We start from the raw sequence: 19,018 nt of genomic DNA on the forward strand, positions 1-19,018 counted from the left end.
GTTTTTTTTGGAATATTAAGTGTAGGTTTAATTTCATAAGAAACTGCCAGATTGTCTTCCAAAGTGGCTTTCCAATTTTGCATTCCCACCAGCAATGCATGAGAGCTTCAGCTGCTCTGTCTTCACCAGCCCTTTGTATTTTCTGTCCTTTTTAGTTGAGCCAACCTAATATGTATGTATTGGTATTTCATTGTGGTTTTAATTTGCATTTACCTAATGACTAATGATGTCGAGCATCTTTTTCTGTACTTATTTGCTGTCAGTATCTCTTCTTTGAGGAGGTTATTGTTCAAATCTTTTGCCCATTTTCAAATTAGTATAAATTAAAAATTAATTAAATTAAAATTTTGTTTTCTTCTTTTTATATTCTAAATTCCAATACTTCATTTATTAGAATTGTGCTTATAAATATTTTCTCCTAGTTTGTGGCCTGTTTTTTCATTTTCTTAACAGTGTTTTTTGAAGAATAAAACTCTTTAACTGTATTGAAGAACAAATACATAAGTATCTACCATGTGTTAAGCTTTGATCAACACTGGAGATACAATAATGTCTAAGCTTAAACTTGTACTTTTTCTTCTGTTTTTTTTTTTAAGGCCATCTATTGGTTTCTAAACTACTTTTTTCACTGAGTATCGTATCATTAATATTTTCACATAATTAAATATCATTGCAATGTAATTTGTAATGTAAACATAGTACTCTCTCATATAGTCATAATTTACCTACTTCTCTGTATTTTTTTACATTTATGCTGATTCCAATCAATACTTTTTTAAAAATGAAAAAAAAAATGATCATAGTCCTTTTGCAGAAATCTCTGTGCACATCTGTAATTATTTTTAGTAAAAATGCCTATAATTGTAAAGACTGGGACAAAGTCATGGCACTTTGTTTTATAACTGTCTCTTCTAAAGACTACAGGTGTCTTGAAGGCAAAGATCTCCTGCCCATCCTTGTTGCACCAAAATGTGACACAGAACCTGCCACATTGTAGATACACTGTACATGTTTGACGGTTGAATACTCAGAGAGGAAAGGAATTCCACTGAACTCTACGATCTTCCCCACTTCCTGTGTGAGAGAGTAAGAACTTCCTGTCTCCTATAGATGCCTGACTTCCCAGATGAAGGAAAAAAGAAGAAACTTTTCATCCAAGAGGAAACTTGCCAAGGAGATGCAGGTTCCCAGAGAGCTAAGTGACAAGCCTTGTTGCTGCTCAGCAATGCCCTGAAGGGGCCCCGCCCCTGGCCCATATAAAGCTGGGGTGCAGCGGGCAGCTGCAGCTGGCATTCCAGAGCACTGGCACTGGCATGAACTATGGCAAACGAAGTGCAAGTCCTGCACTCCCCGCTGAAAGGGGGGCATCCTCCTGCAGGTAGGCTGCCCACCTGCCCTCTGTCCTGCAGACAGCAGCAGCCTCATGCTTCTGCTGCTATTGCTACTGCCCCTCCTTCTACCAATGCCTTCAACAGGAGCGCCCCAACAGAGCGAAGGTTCTCAACCTGCCCAGTAGGACTTTAACTTCATGCAGCCCAATTTCCTCCTGTGTCTTTGATCCTTCTAGGCTTGTGTATAAAACTACTCAGGGATTTGTCAGGCCCCAGTTCAATTAAAACCTAATTATACCGAGGGTCGGGGAGGTGGTAAAAGGCATTCAGTGCTTGTGGAAAAGAATAGGTAGGGAGATTGGACCTTCCTTCCCTACTATGGAACCCTGGTGGCACTGTAGTTAAGCATTCAGCTGTTAACCAAAAGGTCAGCAGTTTGAATCCACCTGCTGCTCCTTGGAAACCCTATGGGGCAGTTCTACCCTGTCCTATAGAGTTGCTACTGTCCTTTCTGGAGATGCCAGCTCTAAGATTCAGTCTCCCCAGGATGCCCGTACACCATCAGATTTCGTACCCGTGTAAACCAGCTTCTGCGCACAGCGCAACACCCAAGTTTCTCTCTTCTTCAGACTTTGTGGTTGGGCAGAGTTATCAGTGGTGGAGTTTGCCTGTCAACAAGCTGAGAAGCACTTTTTAATAAGGACACAATTACTGGAGGGGCCTGACTGGACAAGGTAGCTACCAAGATGTTTTGCAAAGTATCCACAAAATTTTAAAATTACACTATTTATTATCAGCTCTCTGTAACATGGAAATTAGTCTTAATATACTTAACCATATGTTTGTATGGCTCAGGTGAAATGTAGAGGCCTATTTTTAAATAGGTTTATGTTCTTTTAACTGCTTTCCTTCTTTGTTCCTTAAGAAAGATCTCTAAAGCTTGACCTCTTTGTTCTTGCGTTTCTCCATTTACAAAATGTATTTATTGTTATAATTCTTTGGCATTTCTAAGCCAAGGTTATTTCAATCATCTTTGCTGCAGAGGGTGATGACAGGTATAACCTTCACAAAGTGTGAAAAACTGACACAGAGGTTCAGTGACTTTCTGATGGGCAGCCCAGATGAAAGAAAGCAGAATTTGTCCTACTAATCCTGAGTTTCCAATTCAAGATACCCTGATCTTCTTTGGCACATTATGGGCATTTCATATTTGTAATTGGATTTAGCAATATTTAACATTATCTACATTTGAAGATTGTGGGAAAAAGATGTGGCAGTCTGCTTCTATAAAGATTACAGCCTTGGAAACCCTATAGGACAGTTCTACTCTGTCCTATACGATTGCTAGGAGTTGGAATTGACTTGACAGCAATGGATTTGGGTTTCTGGTTTACATTTAAAGATAATGGTGCTAACTCATGGTCAGGAACTATATTTGCAAATTATTGGAAGAGAAGCTGATCACATAGATAAAGGCAGAAGGAAAAGAACATCCTTCTTTTCCTGCCACTTCCATACCAATTCTTCGTAAAACCGTTAAGCTAAAACCTGCCATGCTAAATTACATTTATGCACAAAGAACACAGAGATAAACTTAACAAAATGAAAGTTTGAATAAAACCACTAGGAACTTTCTATCCCCACCACTAATGATTGCTAATTACTTTGTGTACATAGCACACCATGACTCCATCAAGCATGTCACAGCGCCTCTGGCATGACAATTAATTATTATGAACTGTGACACTGCCGATAAGAGGTTTTAGATAATTAGAGTGAAGATGAAGGCAGACTGTTGCCTCCCCACTGAGAGCAAGGGAACAAAGAAGCCTGATCCTTCAGCATGTTTTGCTACATATTTTAAATCTGAACCAGTTTGCTATGTGGCAAAATTTTATTTATGGAACAACAACAATTAGGTGCCAAAATTCTATTAAATCTTCCCCTGAATTTATAAGCAAAAGACAGATTCTTGGGAGTGGAAAGCAATATGATTCAGCGGGAAGGGTGTGACACGACCTCTGGCGCCTGACAGAGCTGACTTTGAACCTGCTTTCATTCAGGTCTCTAAGCCTCCACTTTCTCATCTCTAAAACAAGGGTTAATAAATAACATAGGTCTTATAAGGTCGTTGTGAGTATTTAAAAAAGTTGGCCCACGTACAGTGCCATTGGGTACATAAATGTTGTTGTTGTTAGCTACTGTCTAATTGGACCTGGGCTCATGGTGGCCCTCTACTCATGGGGAACCCATGCACGAAGGGTTCAGACTTCATGACCAATAGGGTTTTCACCGGCTGATTTTCAGAAGTAGACTTCCAGGCTTTTCTTCCTATCTTCCTTAGTCAGGAAGCTCTGCTGAAACCTATTCAGCACCATAACAACACCGAAGTCTCCACTGACAGACAGCTGTGGTGGCTGGGCATGAGGTGCATTGGCTGGGAATCAAACCTCGGTCTCCCCCATGGAAGGCAAGAATTCTACCACTGACCACCAATGCCCTCTACATGAATGTTAATCTCCTTAGAATGTAGGCCTGGCCTCTCCACGTTCCAGAAATCCTAATGTTCAAGGCTTCATTAGACACTACTGCAGCAGTCAGAACAGAAAACTGCAATGAAAAAGAGATCTGCCCCTGCCCCTATCATAGTTAAAAATGAAAACCACTAAGAATTCAGCCAGCTGTAACTCTTCCCACCTACACGTGGAGTGCTTAGCGGTTTCCTTTCGCGTATATTAATATAGTATATTGCACCTCTGTTAGCCCTGGTTATAAATTTATGCTGTGAAACAAGGCTACATTAAACATGAGGTGGCCTGGGCTCTAGTGAGCATAAGTTTGAACTCTCTCCTTTTTTGATTTGCCTCACTCTCAGTTTTATAAGGACCACATTACATGAACGGCAGCACCAAAAACATGTGAAGTAGTAGTAGGTGATTCAGTGAAGCCAAAAAAGAAAAAAGAAAGGAAATTTAAAAAAGAGCAGTAGTTTATGAGTTTTTCTACATTCTGTGCACTTTTTAACTTGGTTTAAGCCAAATGAATCAAACCCTTAAGAGAGGTCCCCACTGAATCTCCAGAAAGAATCAGTTTTCTGTCTCGTTAAAGAGAGGGGGAAGTTTAAGGGGAGGTTGTATCCCCAAGTGTAGAACTAACTCAGAAAATAGGGAAGCCCATAACTGCGTAAGGGCCAGTATCATTAAAAACAAACAAGCAGAAGCTTGGGTCTCTCAATTCCAGTCTGCTTGAATCAATTTGGTAAAACAAGAGGGGAACCGATCTGTGAGGTTCAAAGGGGGTGGGGGTGAAAACTACTGACAAACAGCGTGGTTGGGGAGTCATCGCTGCAGTTCACTGGGAGCTAACTATGCGCCAGGCACTGCACAGACCCTTCTGGGCTTCCCTACAGGGTGTGGTACCATCATCTTCCTTTCACAGAGGAGCTCACTGAAATTTAAGGAGGTTGAGGGACTTGCCCAAGGCCACACCGTTAGTAGACAGCAGGGCTGAGATTTGAAAATGAAAGTGACCTTACTCCGAAGCCCTCTTGATGTCGAGCCTTCTCTCCTTTCTCCACATCCTTTCCCTGATGAGGGTCTTTTGGGTCTTGATTGGCAGCTTAAAATTGGCTGAAAAGTCAACTGTGAATGGAAAGTAAGCAATTTGCAAACATCTAACCTTTTAATTAAAATCTTCAAATAGAAGTTCTAAGCCACAAGGCAGAGTTTGCATAAGCCTTTGTGTTGTTCAGCTTTTTGGCATACATTCTTCACTGATTAGTGAAGGTGAAAACCTAATTTTTCTTGAGAGGTTGTCTTTATCTTGACTACTCTCCACCAAAAACTGCAAAATGTCTGGAAATGCTTAACTGGAAAATTACTGTATTTAGAATTCTAAACTAAAGAAGGGTCTATTTTTGAAAGTGTAAACTGCAAAAGCAGTGTAACTCTTGCTTCAGGATAGGAAAGCAAAGCTCCGCTTTCCCCATGTAAATTTGGATCTTCTAATGAAACCATCCAAAACAGCATCTTTCTCCTTTACATTTTCTTTCTTCTAGTTCATTTTGCTTCGTGAAAGAACCTAAAGTCTTAAGTATTTGAACTGAAAAGCCTGCTAAATGTTAAATCAGTTCATATTTTACTTTGCCAAGTCCAGTTGCTCCTTCTGTAAAGACTTAAAAATCAGTATATTCCCAAACATGAGGTTATGTAAGTGATTACAAGTTGAATGGGTTGATTTGGATACACTGAGACCTTGAAGAGATTTCATGAGCAGGCCTATCTGGTATAAACACAACAGCAAGAGCCTGATTGCATTGGGTTGTAATTGCTTATTGAATGCAGAATGATTCATCTAGATAGTGGGAGACCAGTGTTCTCAGCAGAGCTTTGAAGAGGACCCTCCCACAAACTGGTTCCATCTGGTTCAGTCGCCCCAACGTAATGCTGCCAGCTCCTCTATGTCTTTAATTGAAGGAGGTTCTTGCCTTTCACTGGTCAAGAATGAAAAGCGAGGCATGGAGAGTTTTCCACAGAAGCAAAGCTTTATTAAAACAGACTTGCAAAAGGAGAGGAGGAGGTCCTAGGCCATGCTTACCCTGTCTCCCAGAACAAAGAATTTGCATGGGCTTTTAAAGGTTTCTGGTGGAGGAGGGAGGATTTATGTTGATTCATAGGTATAGGAAGGGTTTTCCAGGAAGTGGCCCATTTGGATGGGGATATGTTAACTGCGGTGCCCACCCAGCAGCTTTCTAAAATGGCTTTAAGACAGCTTCTGTCCCGGAGGCTTCTGGGATTTGTAGCAGGAGTTAGTATGGGGTGTTGCACCTGCACAGTCCCTCCTGTGGTGCCAGTTCGACTCCTTTCTCAGGTACTTGAATCAGGCAGAAGTGATCTGTTGGTCACCTTGAGGATGTCTGTGCATGCTCCAAGGACCAGATTGGGTTGGTCCTTTTGAAAAACATCTTGCAAGGGAGTATGTTGTTTGTTCTTTCCTTATTGTACATTCCAGGATGGGAGTTTTGCATTAGCCAAACACATAGTATTGCAAGTAAGTTGCAAGTTGCAGGGCTCCTTGCCTAGGGCCTCAGTTCCTGTTTTCTCAGTAATGCCAGCCTTAATATCTCAGTGCATCCACCTATAAAAAAAAAACCAAACCCACTGTGGTAGAGCCAATTCTGACTCATACCGACCCTATAGGGCAGAGTAGAACTGCCCCATAGAGTTTCCAAGGAGCATCTGGTGGATTCAAACCACTGACCTCTTGGTTAGCTGTCATAGCACTTAACCACTACGCCACCAGGGTTTCCTCATCCACCTATAGTATGGGGATATTATCTTCTGCCTACTTCTACTATACATGGGTGATCAAGTGAAACCACTTCCCTGAACAAGTTAGGTACAAGAAAAGTGCTCTGGAAACCCAAGGTGTGGTTATACTTATTTTTCCTAATCACCAAGTTGGATCCCACAGCTCTATAACAGAGAGGATTCTGGTTCAAAGATGCCTGAATGGAAGCAGGAATCTTCTGGGGAAGGCTCCCCCCTCCCCACTTCCCTTCCAAATGTCTCTGTTTTATTATTCTTAAGAATGAAGAACTCACATGCTTGCATTTATTTCATATTTATTTTGGCTTTTTTTCTCTGTTAAGTGCCCTATGATCTTTCCAAAGGTAGGAAAGGGATGGGTTTTTTTGGTTTTGTTTTTGTTTTTTTGAGGCAGATGAGAAAGGCTAGGATCAGAGTTACATACTTTATAATAAAGATCATCTAGTTCATGGAATTTCCAAAAATATTCCTAAGTGGAAGCAAGCAAGGTGCCCATCAACAGATGAATGGATAAATAAATTATGGTATATTCACACAATGGAACAGTACGCATCGATAAAGAACAGTGAGGAATCTGTGAAACATTTCATAACATGGAGGAATCTGGAAGGCATTATGCTGAGTGAAATTAGTCAGTTGCAAAAGGACAAATATTGTATAAGACCACTATTATAAGAACTTGAGAAATAGTTTAAACTGAGAAGAAAACATTCTTTTGTGGTTATGAGATGGGGGAGGGAGGCAGGGTGGGAGAGGGGTATTCACTAATTAGATAGTAGATAAGAACCACTTTAGGTGAAGGGAAAGACAGCACACGGTACAGGGGAGGTCAGCACAATTGAACTAAACCAAAAGCAAAGAAGTTTCCTGAATAAACTGAATGCTTCGAAGGCCAGCGTAGCAGGGGCAGGGGTCGGGGGATCATGGTTTCAGGGGACATCTAAGTCAATTGGCATAATAAAATCTATTAAGAAATCATTCTGCATCCCACTTTGAAGAGTGGTGTCTGGGGTCTTAAACGCTAGCAAGCAGCCATCTAAGATTCATCAATTGGTTTCAACCCACCTGGATCAAAGGAGAATGAAGAACACCAAGGACACAAGGTGATTATGAGCCCAAGAGACAGAAAGCACCACATGAACATCATCCTGAGACCAGAAGAACTAAATGGTGCCCGGCTACAACCGATGACTGCCCTGGCAGGGAACACAACAGAGAACCCCCGAGGGAGCAGGAGAGCAGTGGGGTGCAGGCCCCAAATTCTCATAAGACCAGACTTAATGGTCTGACTGACACTGGCAGGACTGACTTGATTTGTAAACTTTCACTTAAAGCACAATAAAAATTATTAAAAAAAAAAAAGAGAGAGAGAGAGAGAGAAACAGACAGAGAGGAGACACAGAAGAAAAGTTACCGTGAGGACGAAGGCAGAGACTGGAGTGATGCAGCCACAAGCCAATTGCTGGCAGTCACCAGAAGCTAGGAGAGGAGAGAGTAGTGGAACATATTCTTCTCAGAGCCTCCAGAAGGACCCAACTCTTCCAACATCTTGATTTTGGACTTCTGGACTCCAGAACTGTGAGAGAATAAATTCACATTGTTTTAAGCAAAAATATATGTATATATATATTCCTAAGGTGTTTGTGGCAGGTGGACTTCTTTCCTTCACTTAAACACACTGAGGAACAGAGAATTCACCATTGTACTAGGCAATCTATTTCACTTTGAATAACGCAAACTGTTACAATACAGCCAGACTCTGGCCTCAGAGGAGTAGGAGGGCAGCAGGGAGGCACTTGAACCTGGGCACAAGTCCAAGGAGGCACCAGAGGAGGCATGGAATGACATTCTGAGGCACCACAAATATAAAAGGCGCCTCACTGAGATCAACATTTATTCATCTTGAAATGGGGGACATCACAATTTAGAGATTCCTCCTGGGTGATTGAAATTGGGGTGGGGGGCTGCAATTTAGAGATTGCCCCTGGGCACTGTCTGCCTTCCTGGAACTTTCATCTATTGGTCTTCATTCTTTCTTCTGGAACAATATAAAATAAATACCAATAGCTACTGGTTAGTAAATGTCAATTGTGTCACCTCTAATCTCTAGAACAACCTGAAAAATCAACATTATTCCCTTTTGAAGGTAGAGGAAACTGGGCCTCTGAGGTCTTTAGGTATCTTGCTCAAGGTCATAGAGCTTAGGAAGTAAAGAGCTGTCTGACCTATACTACATTTCCTTACCATGAAACTGCTCTTCCTCCAGCAGACAGCTCCTCAGGTTTTTGAAAACGACCACCTTAACTCCTCTTCAAGAAGCCCTGGTGGCACAGTGGTTAAGCACTCAGCTGCTAACTGAAAGGTCAGCAGTTCGAACCCACCAGCCGCTCTGAGGGCAAAGATGTGTCAGTCTGCTTAAATAATGATTAAACCCATTGCTGTCTGACTCATAGTTGGACTCTAGTGACCCTACAGGACAGAGTAGAACTGCCCCATAGGGTTTCTAAGGAGCAGCTGGTGGATTCAAACTGCCAACATTTTGGTTAGCAGTCTAAGCTCTTAACCACTGTGTCACCAGGGATCCTTAGAAACCCTATGGGGCAGTTCTACTCTGTCATACAGGGTTGCTATGAATGAGAATCAACTTGATGGCAATAGCTTTGGTTTGGTTTTTGGTTTAACTCCACTTTAGTCTTTGCTTCTCAGGAGTGATCCTTCCAGATTCCTTAGTTCCTCATGTGACACAGCTTCTTTCTCTATTCTAGTCACCCTCCTCGGCACATTCTCCAAATTGTCAGTGTCCCTTCAAATACACCGAACTCAACATTCCAAAGGTTTCCTCATTTTTAACTATTGTTTTTCACTCTAACAGCGTTGCTTCTATAAAACCAGTTGATTCCAACTCATTGTGACCCCATGTACGCCAGAGTAGCACTGTGCTTCATAGGATTTTCAATGGCTGATTTTTCAGAAGTAGATCACCAAAAGTGTTCAATGCGTCAAATCTATTCTTCAGATGGTCTCTAAATTCAGGTGGGGTATACTCAAGGTCATATTTTGGCTCTTGTGGACTTACTCTGATTTTCTTCAGTTTCAGCTTGAACTTGCATATGAGCAATTGATGGTCTGTTCTGCAGTTGGCCCCGGCCTTGTTCTGACTGATGATATTGAGATTTTCAACCATCTCTTTCCACAGATGTAGTCAATTTGATTTCTGTGTGCTCCATCTGATGAGGTCCACGTGTATAGTCACCATTTATGTTGGTGAAAGAAGGTATTTGCAATGAAAAAGTCATTGGTCTTGCAAAATTCTATAATTGGCATTGTTCCTATCACCAAGGCCATATTTTCCAACTACTGATCCTTCTTCATTTCTGACTTTCACATTCCAAACACCAGTAATTATCAATGCATCTTGATTGCATGTTCAGTCAATTTCAGACTGCTGCAGCTGATAAAAATCTTCTCTTTCTTCATCTTTGGCTCTAGTGGTTGGTGCATAAATTCGAATAATAGTCGTATTAACTGGTCTTCCTTGTAGGCATATGGATATTATCCTATCACTGACAGCGTTGTAGTTAAGGATAGATCGTGAAACGTTCTTTTTGACGATTAATTTAACGCCATTCCTCTTCAAGCTGTCATTCCCAGCATAGTAGACTATATGATTGTCCAATTCAAAATGGCCAATACCAGTCCATTTCAGCTCACTAATGCCTAGGATATCGATGTTTATGTGACCAGGCTAGTTGAGGAATGACATCAAGGACATCATACATGAAGAAAGCAAGAGGTCATTGAAAAGGCAGAAAAGAAAGAAAAGACCAAGATGGATGTCAGAGGAGACTCTGAAACTTCCTCTTGAACATCAAGCAGCTAAAGAAAAAGGAAGAATTGATGAAGTAAAAGAACTGAACAGAAGATTTCAAAGGGTGTCTCAAGAAGACAAAGTATTATAATGACATGTGCAAAGAGCTTGAGATGGAAAACCAAAAGGAAAGCACACACTTGGTGTTTCTCAAGCTGAAAGAACTGAAGAAAAAATTCAAGCCTGGAGTTGCAATAGTGGATTCCATGGGGAATATATTAAACGACGCAAGGAAGCATCAAAAGAAGATGGAAGGAATACAAAGAGTCATTACACCAAAAAGAATTAGTTGATGTTCAGCCATTTCAAGAGGTGGCATATGATCAGGAACCGATGGTACTGAAGTAAGCAGTCCAAGCTGCTCTGAAGGCATTGGTGAAAAACAAGGCTCCAGGAATTGATGGAATATCAATTGAGGTGTTTCAGGAAACAGATGCAGCACTGGAGGTGCTTACTGGTCTATGCCAAGAAATATGGAAGACAGCTTCCTGGCCAAATGACTGGAAGAGATCCATATTTATGCCTATTCCCAAGAAAGGTGATCCAACCGAATGTGGAAATTATAGAACAGTATCATTAATATCACATGCAAGCAAAATTTTGCTGAAGATCATTCAAAAATGGCTGCAGCAATATAGTGACAGGGAACTGCCAGAAATTCAGGCTGGTTTCAGAAGAGAACGTGGAACCAGGGATATCATTGCTGACATCAGATGGATCCTGGCTGAAAGCAGAGAATACCAGAAGGATGTTTACCTGTGTTTTATTGACTATGCAAAGGCATTCGACTGTGTGGATCGTAACAAATTATGGATAACATTGCAAAGGATGGGAATTCCAGAACACTTAATTGTGCTCATGAGGAAACTTTACATAGATCAAGAGGCAGTTGTTCGGACAGGACAAGGGAATACTGATTGGCTTAAAGTCAGGAAATGTGTGCGTCAGGGTTGTATTCTTTCCCCATACCTATTCAATCTGTATGCTGAGTAAATAATCTGAGAAGCTGGACTATATGAAGAAGAATGGGGCATCAGGATTGGAGGAAGACTCATTAACAACCTGCGTTATGCAGATGACACAACCTTGCTTGCTGAAAGTGAAGAGGACTTGAAGCACTTACTAATGAAGATCAAAGACTACAGCCTTCAGTATGGATTACACCTCTACATAAAGAAAACAAAAATCCTCACAACTGGACCAATGAGCAACATCATGATAAATGGAGAAAAGATTGAAGTTGTTAAGGACTTCATTTTACTTGGATCCACAATCAACAGCCATGGAAGCAGCTGTCAAGAAATCCAAAGACGCATTGCATTAGGTAAATCTGCTGCAAAAGACCTCTTTAAAGTATTGAAGAGCAAAGATGTCACCTTGAAGACTAAGGTGTGCCTGACCCAACCCATGGTATTTTCAATTGCATCATATGCATATGAAAGCTGGACAATGAATAAGGAATACTGAAGAGGAATTGAGGCCTTTGAATTGTGCTGCTGGTGAAGAATATTGAATATACCATGGACTGCCAAAAGAAGGAACAAATCTGTCTTGGAAGAAGTACAACCAGAATGCTCCTTAGAAGCAAGGATGGCAAGACTGCGTTTTACATACTTTGGACATGTTGTCAGGAGGGATCAGGCCCTGAAGAAGGACATCATGTTTGGCAGAGTACAGGGTCATTGGAAAATAGGAAGACCCTCAATGAAGTGGATTGACACAGTAGCTGCGACAATGAGCTCACGCATAACAACAATTGTTAGGATGGCTCAGGACCAGGCAGTGTTTCGTTCTGTTGTGCATAGGGTCCCTATGAGTCTGAACCGACCCGACAGCACCTAACAACAACAACAACAGATCACCAGGCCTTTCTTCTAAGGCACCTCTGGGTGAAACTGAACCTCCAATCTTTCAGTTAGCACCAAATGTGTTAAATGTTTCCACTGCCTATAGCTGGAGATAATGATCAATCCAGGTGAAAATGTGTACAAACAATGGCACCAAGGAAAACTAACAAGAATTACAGCACAGGATATTTGAAAAGCACTTGCTTTTTAAGGAGAATAAGAAATACTATTGGGAGGGGTACCGAAGGCCGGCACCCAGACCTCCTCCTATTTGGTTCCCCTTGATAGACTAGATAATGAACCCTGGTGATGGGTGGTTAAGCACTCGGCTGCTACCAAGAAGTCAGCAGTTTGAATCCACCAGCCGCTCTGCGGGAGAAAATGTGGCAGTCTGCTTTCATAAAGATTTACAGCCTTGGGAACCCTTGGGGGCAGTTCTAATCTGTCCTATAGCGTCACAATGAATTGGAATTGACTTGACAACAATGATGATGGTGCTATTGACAAGCACACTCCTCACACAAAAATATCGATGTCTCTTCAAACATTCTTCCCAAAAAGTTCATCCTTTGGTTTGTTTCACCTCTGTATTCCATGGCTGTTCAGAAGATATTTCCATATAATTTTATTCCTGTTGCTGATTACTTAGTATAACTTTTTTCTTCTATATATGTACATGATAAGAATTTAAAGCAGATTATGTATAAGGATGCAATTTTTTTTCCTAGACTGAATTTAACGTTACAAAATTGCAGTGAGAAACGTTTATAATCAATAAAAGAACAACTTCACAATTCAAAATGACTAAGCAGAGTTAATTACATGAATGTAAGAATGATTCAATGGCAAGACATCTATTAATACAATTAACCATATTAATAGGTGCAAGAAGAAAAACCATATGATCATATCCATAAATGGTGAAAAGACAATAAAATTCAACATCTATTCTTAAATTTTAAGCCCAATGAAACAGTAATAGAAAGATACTTCCTTAATATGATGAAAACGTATATATAAAAAAATATATATGTATATACATAAAGGAACTCTGGTGGCACAACGATTAAGCTCTTGGCTGTTAACCAAAAGGTCAGTTCAAACCCACCAACTGCTCTGTGGGAGGAAAGACCTGGCAATCTGCTCCTGTAAAGATTACAGCCTAAGAAACCCTGTGGGACAGTGATACTCCCTCCTATAGGGTCAGAATCAACTCAATGACACACAAAAACATATACGTATGTTGAGAAAACTAAGCCTCAAGATATTATAGCCCCCAAAGTACACATCATGCTTTAGTGAGGAAATGCTAAACACAATCTCATTAAAATCAGAAAGACAAAGATGTCAACCATCACCACTATTTAACATTATTCTAGAGGTAATATTATTTTTATTTGTAGTTCATATAATTTTTTACCTGGAAAGCCTAAGAGATCAGCCAAAAGCTATTATAAACAATGAAAGAATTCGGTAAGGTCTGGGTATACAATCAGTAACATTAATATAAAAACAATAGAGATATAATGGAAGAACAGACCTCGCTTATAATATTATCACCACCACCAACAACAAAAAGATAAAATGCTTATGGAATAAACCTAATAAGAAATGCACAAGATTTATGTGAACAAGCTACTGAGGGACCCAAAAAGAGACGTGAACAATGAAAAAGCACATCATGTTCTTGTAATGGGAGCCATCAATGACACAAAGAGAACAATTTTTCCTAAGAAAATCTACAAACATAAAACAAGATCATTAAAAATATCAAGAAGTTAAAAAGGAGGGGGGGGGCAAAAATACATATATATCAAGAAGTCTTTTTTATATGGAATTGACAAACTGGCTCTAAAATTCATATGGAAAAATAAATAAGAATAGTTAATAAAATTCTAAAAAGAAAATCTGTCAGGGAAGGCTAATTCTGTCAGGTATTAAAATATACTGCTATAATAATTAAAATGGTATTATAATAGCATATGAATGAACAGATTAATGGAACAGAAGTCCAGAAGCAGTCATATATATTTATGTATTTTTTCAATATTACTGGAATCATCTAAAAAAGTCTTGCATCCCTCCTCATGACTCACACAAAATATATTCCTAAATTATACAAAAATGAAACCATAAGAGTTCTAGTAGAAAACATGGAAGAATGTTTATAAAATAACACAGTGGTGAATTCTTTAGTGATATAAAATCCAGAAGCCATAAAAGATTGGTAAGTTCACATAAAAACAGCAGATTCCTGCCTCGAAAAAAAAGTCTCAACTCTTTGAGATCCCATGTGTGTTGGAATAGAACGGTACTCCATAGGATTTTCAATGGCTGATTTTTCAGAAGTAGATAGCCAGGCCTTTGTTCTGAGGCACCTCTGGGTAAACTCAAACCTCCAAACTTTTGGTTAGTAGCTGAGCACTTAACTGTCTGTACTACCCAGGGTCTCCAGTCAAAAAGCCCTAACTGGTAAAATATTTTATATATTTTTATTTGCAATGTAATCGAAGACAAAAGTACCTATAAATCAGTAAGAAAAAAGACAGCAACCTAAAAGGAAAAATGGACAAAGAATTTAAACAACATATAGAAAAGAAAATACAAATGACTTCTAAAATATACGTACGTAATCTCAACCATTCTAAAAACATGGGAAACTCAAATTAAAATAAAAAGATACCATTGTTTTTAATTATTGGTTGGCCAAACCTAATGTTTTATAGTTCACATTGTGGCTGGGGTATGGAGAAACAATCATTGTCATCATGGATGGCGGGAATGTAAACAGGGCAACCTCTGAGGACAATCTAGGAAAGTTTAGCGAAGTTCCAAATGCCCATAGTCTTAAGAACTAACTAGCTCACTTCTAGGAATTTATCCCACTATTATACTTGCACATGGGCAAAATTATATATATAAAAGGATATTCGCTGTAGCATTGTTTGTGATACCAATGAATTAGAAATACCTGAAATGTCCAACATAAGGGAACTGGTTAAGTAAAAATAGATAATTCATACAATGTAATTTTAAAGGAGATGTTAAACGGAAAGATATCTATCTATAGATACCTATATAGATCTCCAAAATATTGTGGTTAAATGAAAAAATAACCAAGGCACGGAACAATATGTATCTTAGGCTACCATTTTTTAAAAACAATACATAAATACATTCATCTATGGATGAATCCATAAGAAACTGGTAACAATGGCAGTATCTAGGGAGTGTACTGGGGCTCTGGGAAATAAAAGTGGGAGGAGAGAGACTGCAGATCTTGTGTGTTTTTGAATTGTGTGCCTTGTATATATATTATAAAAAATATACAATCAAAAAATAAGTATTTTTAAAAGAACAATGATGTAGTCAATTCACATGGGCATTGAGAAACAGAATAGGGTTTTCTGGTTTTTCACATTATTGGAGGTAGTTTTAGAAAATTGCTAATCCGACATAGCCATAAAAGGAATTAACAGGTTCAAACAAACTAACGTCTGTTTAGCCTTTTCTCATTTGGGCTTGTCAGATTTTAGATACGCAAATTTCCTGGGAACAAGAAAAAGGTATTTCATTTGACTTGCAGTCTGAAATGGGTTGTTCCTTTTCAAAAAATTGATTTCATCTGACTTTGTTAAACACTTCAACTGATGTTAGGTCATCTGTAGCCTAATTAACACTAATTGATCTTTTGAATGGCAGGATTATTAATGTAGTTTAATTACTCATTAGGACATTTGAGCTTAGCTAACATCTGAGGGCTGGGGTCCGGAATGGAACATGGGTTTGCCATGGGATCGAAGACATCTCTGCGGAATTAAATGCCAGTTATGAGTGCATGTCCTGACTTTTGGCTCATCTCTCTCAGGATCTGGCTTTGAAAAGCTTTAATTGGGAAAAAAAATGCAGACCAGGCACAAACTTTAATCTTGTGGGAAAACAGAAGAGTCGCATTGTAACTGTTATTTTCTTTTCTGTTAAAAGTAATTGGTATTATAACAAGAAAAAATCTTTTTCAGTAAAATGCCTAAGGAAATCTGTTGTTCCCCTCCCCAAAGCGGAGGTGTAGCCTTCTGCTGCTTTTTTGCAAATGGTTTGTGCTTGGCTGGTAACCAGAAGATTAATGGTTTGAACACACCCAGTGGCACCATGTAAGAAAAGGCCTGGTGATCTGCTTATGTAACATTAACAGCCAAGAAAAGCCTATGGAGCAGTTCTACTCTGTACCACATGGGGTCATCATGAGTAGGAGTCGTTTCCATGACACAAGACAACAACAAAAACATGCCCCTCTCACAGTTACAGAGAAGCATAAAATAGGCCTCAGCCATTCCCCTCCCTTGTTTGCCTCCCAAAGTACTTTTTTCTTTCATTATGGTGTTTCAGGATAGCTTTTTATTGTGTTGTTTTAGATACAAGTTTACAAGCAATTTTTAAAAAATGAACTCAAATTCTTTTCCAATCTAAATTCATACCTTACATAACAAAGCAAGCCTTCTCTTGCTGTTCTACCGATGACTGTCCTGTTGATGCTTGTTTACAGTTAAAGCTGGAGGAATGCGAATTTCAAAAAAACAAGAAACTGGAGTCTTAGAGAGACATACCAAAAAAACAGGATTAGAGAAAACAAGGTAAGGACTGGACTGTTCAATTTCTTCTCCTTGTTCTTCTTGAGCAGTTTTGAGCGACTCTTTTCCCAGGAGTCAGAGGGCTTCCTATTTGAGGACAAACCAAGGTCTCCGATGCATTTGTTGAGGGCGGGGTGGGGGGTAGGGGTGGGGGTTGGGGGGTGGAAGAGATGAGGAGCTAGCTGGCAGTGAGCAAGGTGAGGTGGGGGTGATGATCTTATCGGTGGTCATGGGGGGGCTGAAGGTGAAAAGGACACTGGGCGAAAGGTGGCTTCCACGTGGACAGCTCTTTCACTACCCTCACCACGAGGCCTCCTCCTCTCCCCAGCCTGCCTCTCTTCCTCACTTAAAACACGCGGTTCTAAATGCATCCAAACCTGAAGCAATCCCTTTATCCTATTTTCAGATGAGTCTTTAAAATACTGTCCCTAGGCTTGCCCATTTTCATAATATGCTTTCTGCAACCAAATCTCCTGAATTAAAAATCACTGCCTTTTTGTCTTATTTTAAATGCATCACTCAATTATTTAGAAGATAAATGGCCACTATATTTGGCACAGCGGAGGGCGAATATATACACTGAAGCTGGTTCTTCCCGGCTCCTTCTGCCATCACCTTGACACGCTGGGAAGGGCCTAGAGTGGCTGGATCCCACACACAAACGGCCCGCCTGCTCTAAGCCCTAGTTCAGGAAAATGAGTGTTTTCAAAAAGAAACACAGAAGAAGTTCTTCCAAGTCGTGTAAGGAGGGCCGTTTCAGAGACTATTAATTTCAAGACTGTTTCGGCAGATGAGCTGATGAGTGACTCAGTATGAATCCATTAGCGATGCTCAAGGTACCTCCTCAAATGTTAAGTGGCACCAACCTCTGAAAGGAATAGACAATTGCTGTGGAATTTCTTAAATCACTTTTAAAGCTTTCTTCCCAATTTCTGGGAAGGAAGTTTTTTGAGGATTCCTCCCCCCGCACACACACCCCACTTTAAAATAAAATACGGATTTATCTCTTTAACAGTAAGTCATTTATTTCTTCTGATATCAGAAAATAGGAAATATAGTCACATAATGAAAGGGAAGCTGTAAGTCCTCAAGAGTGGTGAGGTCACCACTTATTTATCTTGTGACCCAGCATCTAGTACAGTTTCTAGAATAGGGGATGTACTCTGTAAAGGAAGCCAGCCTGTGGTTGAATTGAAAGATGGCAAATTTCTAAAACTTGCTTTGATTCTGAAACCTGCCTCAGACCTAACCCTATTTGTTGTGACATAGGTTAATATGCCTGGGCCAGGGGCTCAGGAACTAAAGAGTCATGGCGTGGAAATGACCTAGGCTGCAGCCAGTGGACAAGTCGTTCATTTCTCCATACCTCTGAAAAATGGGAACTTACTATTAATTCTAATATCAGCTGAACTATTCGAGAAAAGGAGTTGGCTAGGAAGTGATAAAGGGAGGGGATTGGAACCCTTTTAAAAATCTCAATTGTTTTCTAATAATCATAAAACGATACATAGAACTTAAGCAGAAATAGTTTTCTTTCTCTACTTACCAGGGTCAGGGACAAGTTACATACAGTCTGAAGCTTATACAATTTGGGGACCATTTTAAAGAAGAATAATAAAAAATTATAAATATGAAATTGTTAGGGTCTCTCCCTGGGCTGTGGAAATGGCCAGTGCAGTGAGGGGCCCTGAAGCTTAAGCTTCGTTAGCAACGCCAACCCGTTACCATTGAGTTGATTCTGACTCATAGCGATCCCTGTACGTCTACCTTTGCTGCTTCTATCTCCTACTCAGGCACATGCTCAAGATATAAGTACCTCATTTTCATCGACCAACACCTCTCATTACATATTCTTGGAGAAGTGCTTTTAAAATTATGTCATAGAAAATGCATTTCGAAGTATCATCAGTCTATTTCCTAATAACTGTTTTCACTAACCAACACGAACCAGCCAGAACAAAAGAATATGCCAAATGCAGAGTTTCCTTCAAGAAACTGTACTGCAAACTCTACCGGA

General features: G+C 39.9%; 1 protein-coding gene across 1 annotated transcript in view; it reads left to right on the forward strand.

Annotated features, from left to right (window-relative positions):
* Window positions 1-1,292: 1,292 nt before the first annotated feature.
* The window catches only part of DAPL1 (death associated protein like 1), a 30,906-nt gene continuing 13,180 nt past the window's right edge, over window positions 1,293-19,018 (forward strand). The window contains exons 1-2 of the mRNA XM_049888824.1: window positions 1,293-1,378; window positions 16,917-17,004. Coding sequence (XP_049744781.1) covers window positions 1,321-1,378; window positions 16,917-17,004 — 146 coding nt within the window. The 5' untranslated portion in view covers window positions 1,293-1,320. The remainder of the gene's footprint in view (window positions 1,379-16,916; window positions 17,005-19,018) is intronic.

The sequence above is a fragment of the Elephas maximus genome, chromosome 6, assembly GCF_024166365.1.
Source record: "Elephas maximus indicus isolate mEleMax1 chromosome 6, mEleMax1 primary haplotype, whole genome shotgun sequence".
NCBI classification, from domain to species: Eukaryota; Metazoa; Chordata; class Mammalia; order Proboscidea; family Elephantidae; genus Elephas; species Elephas maximus.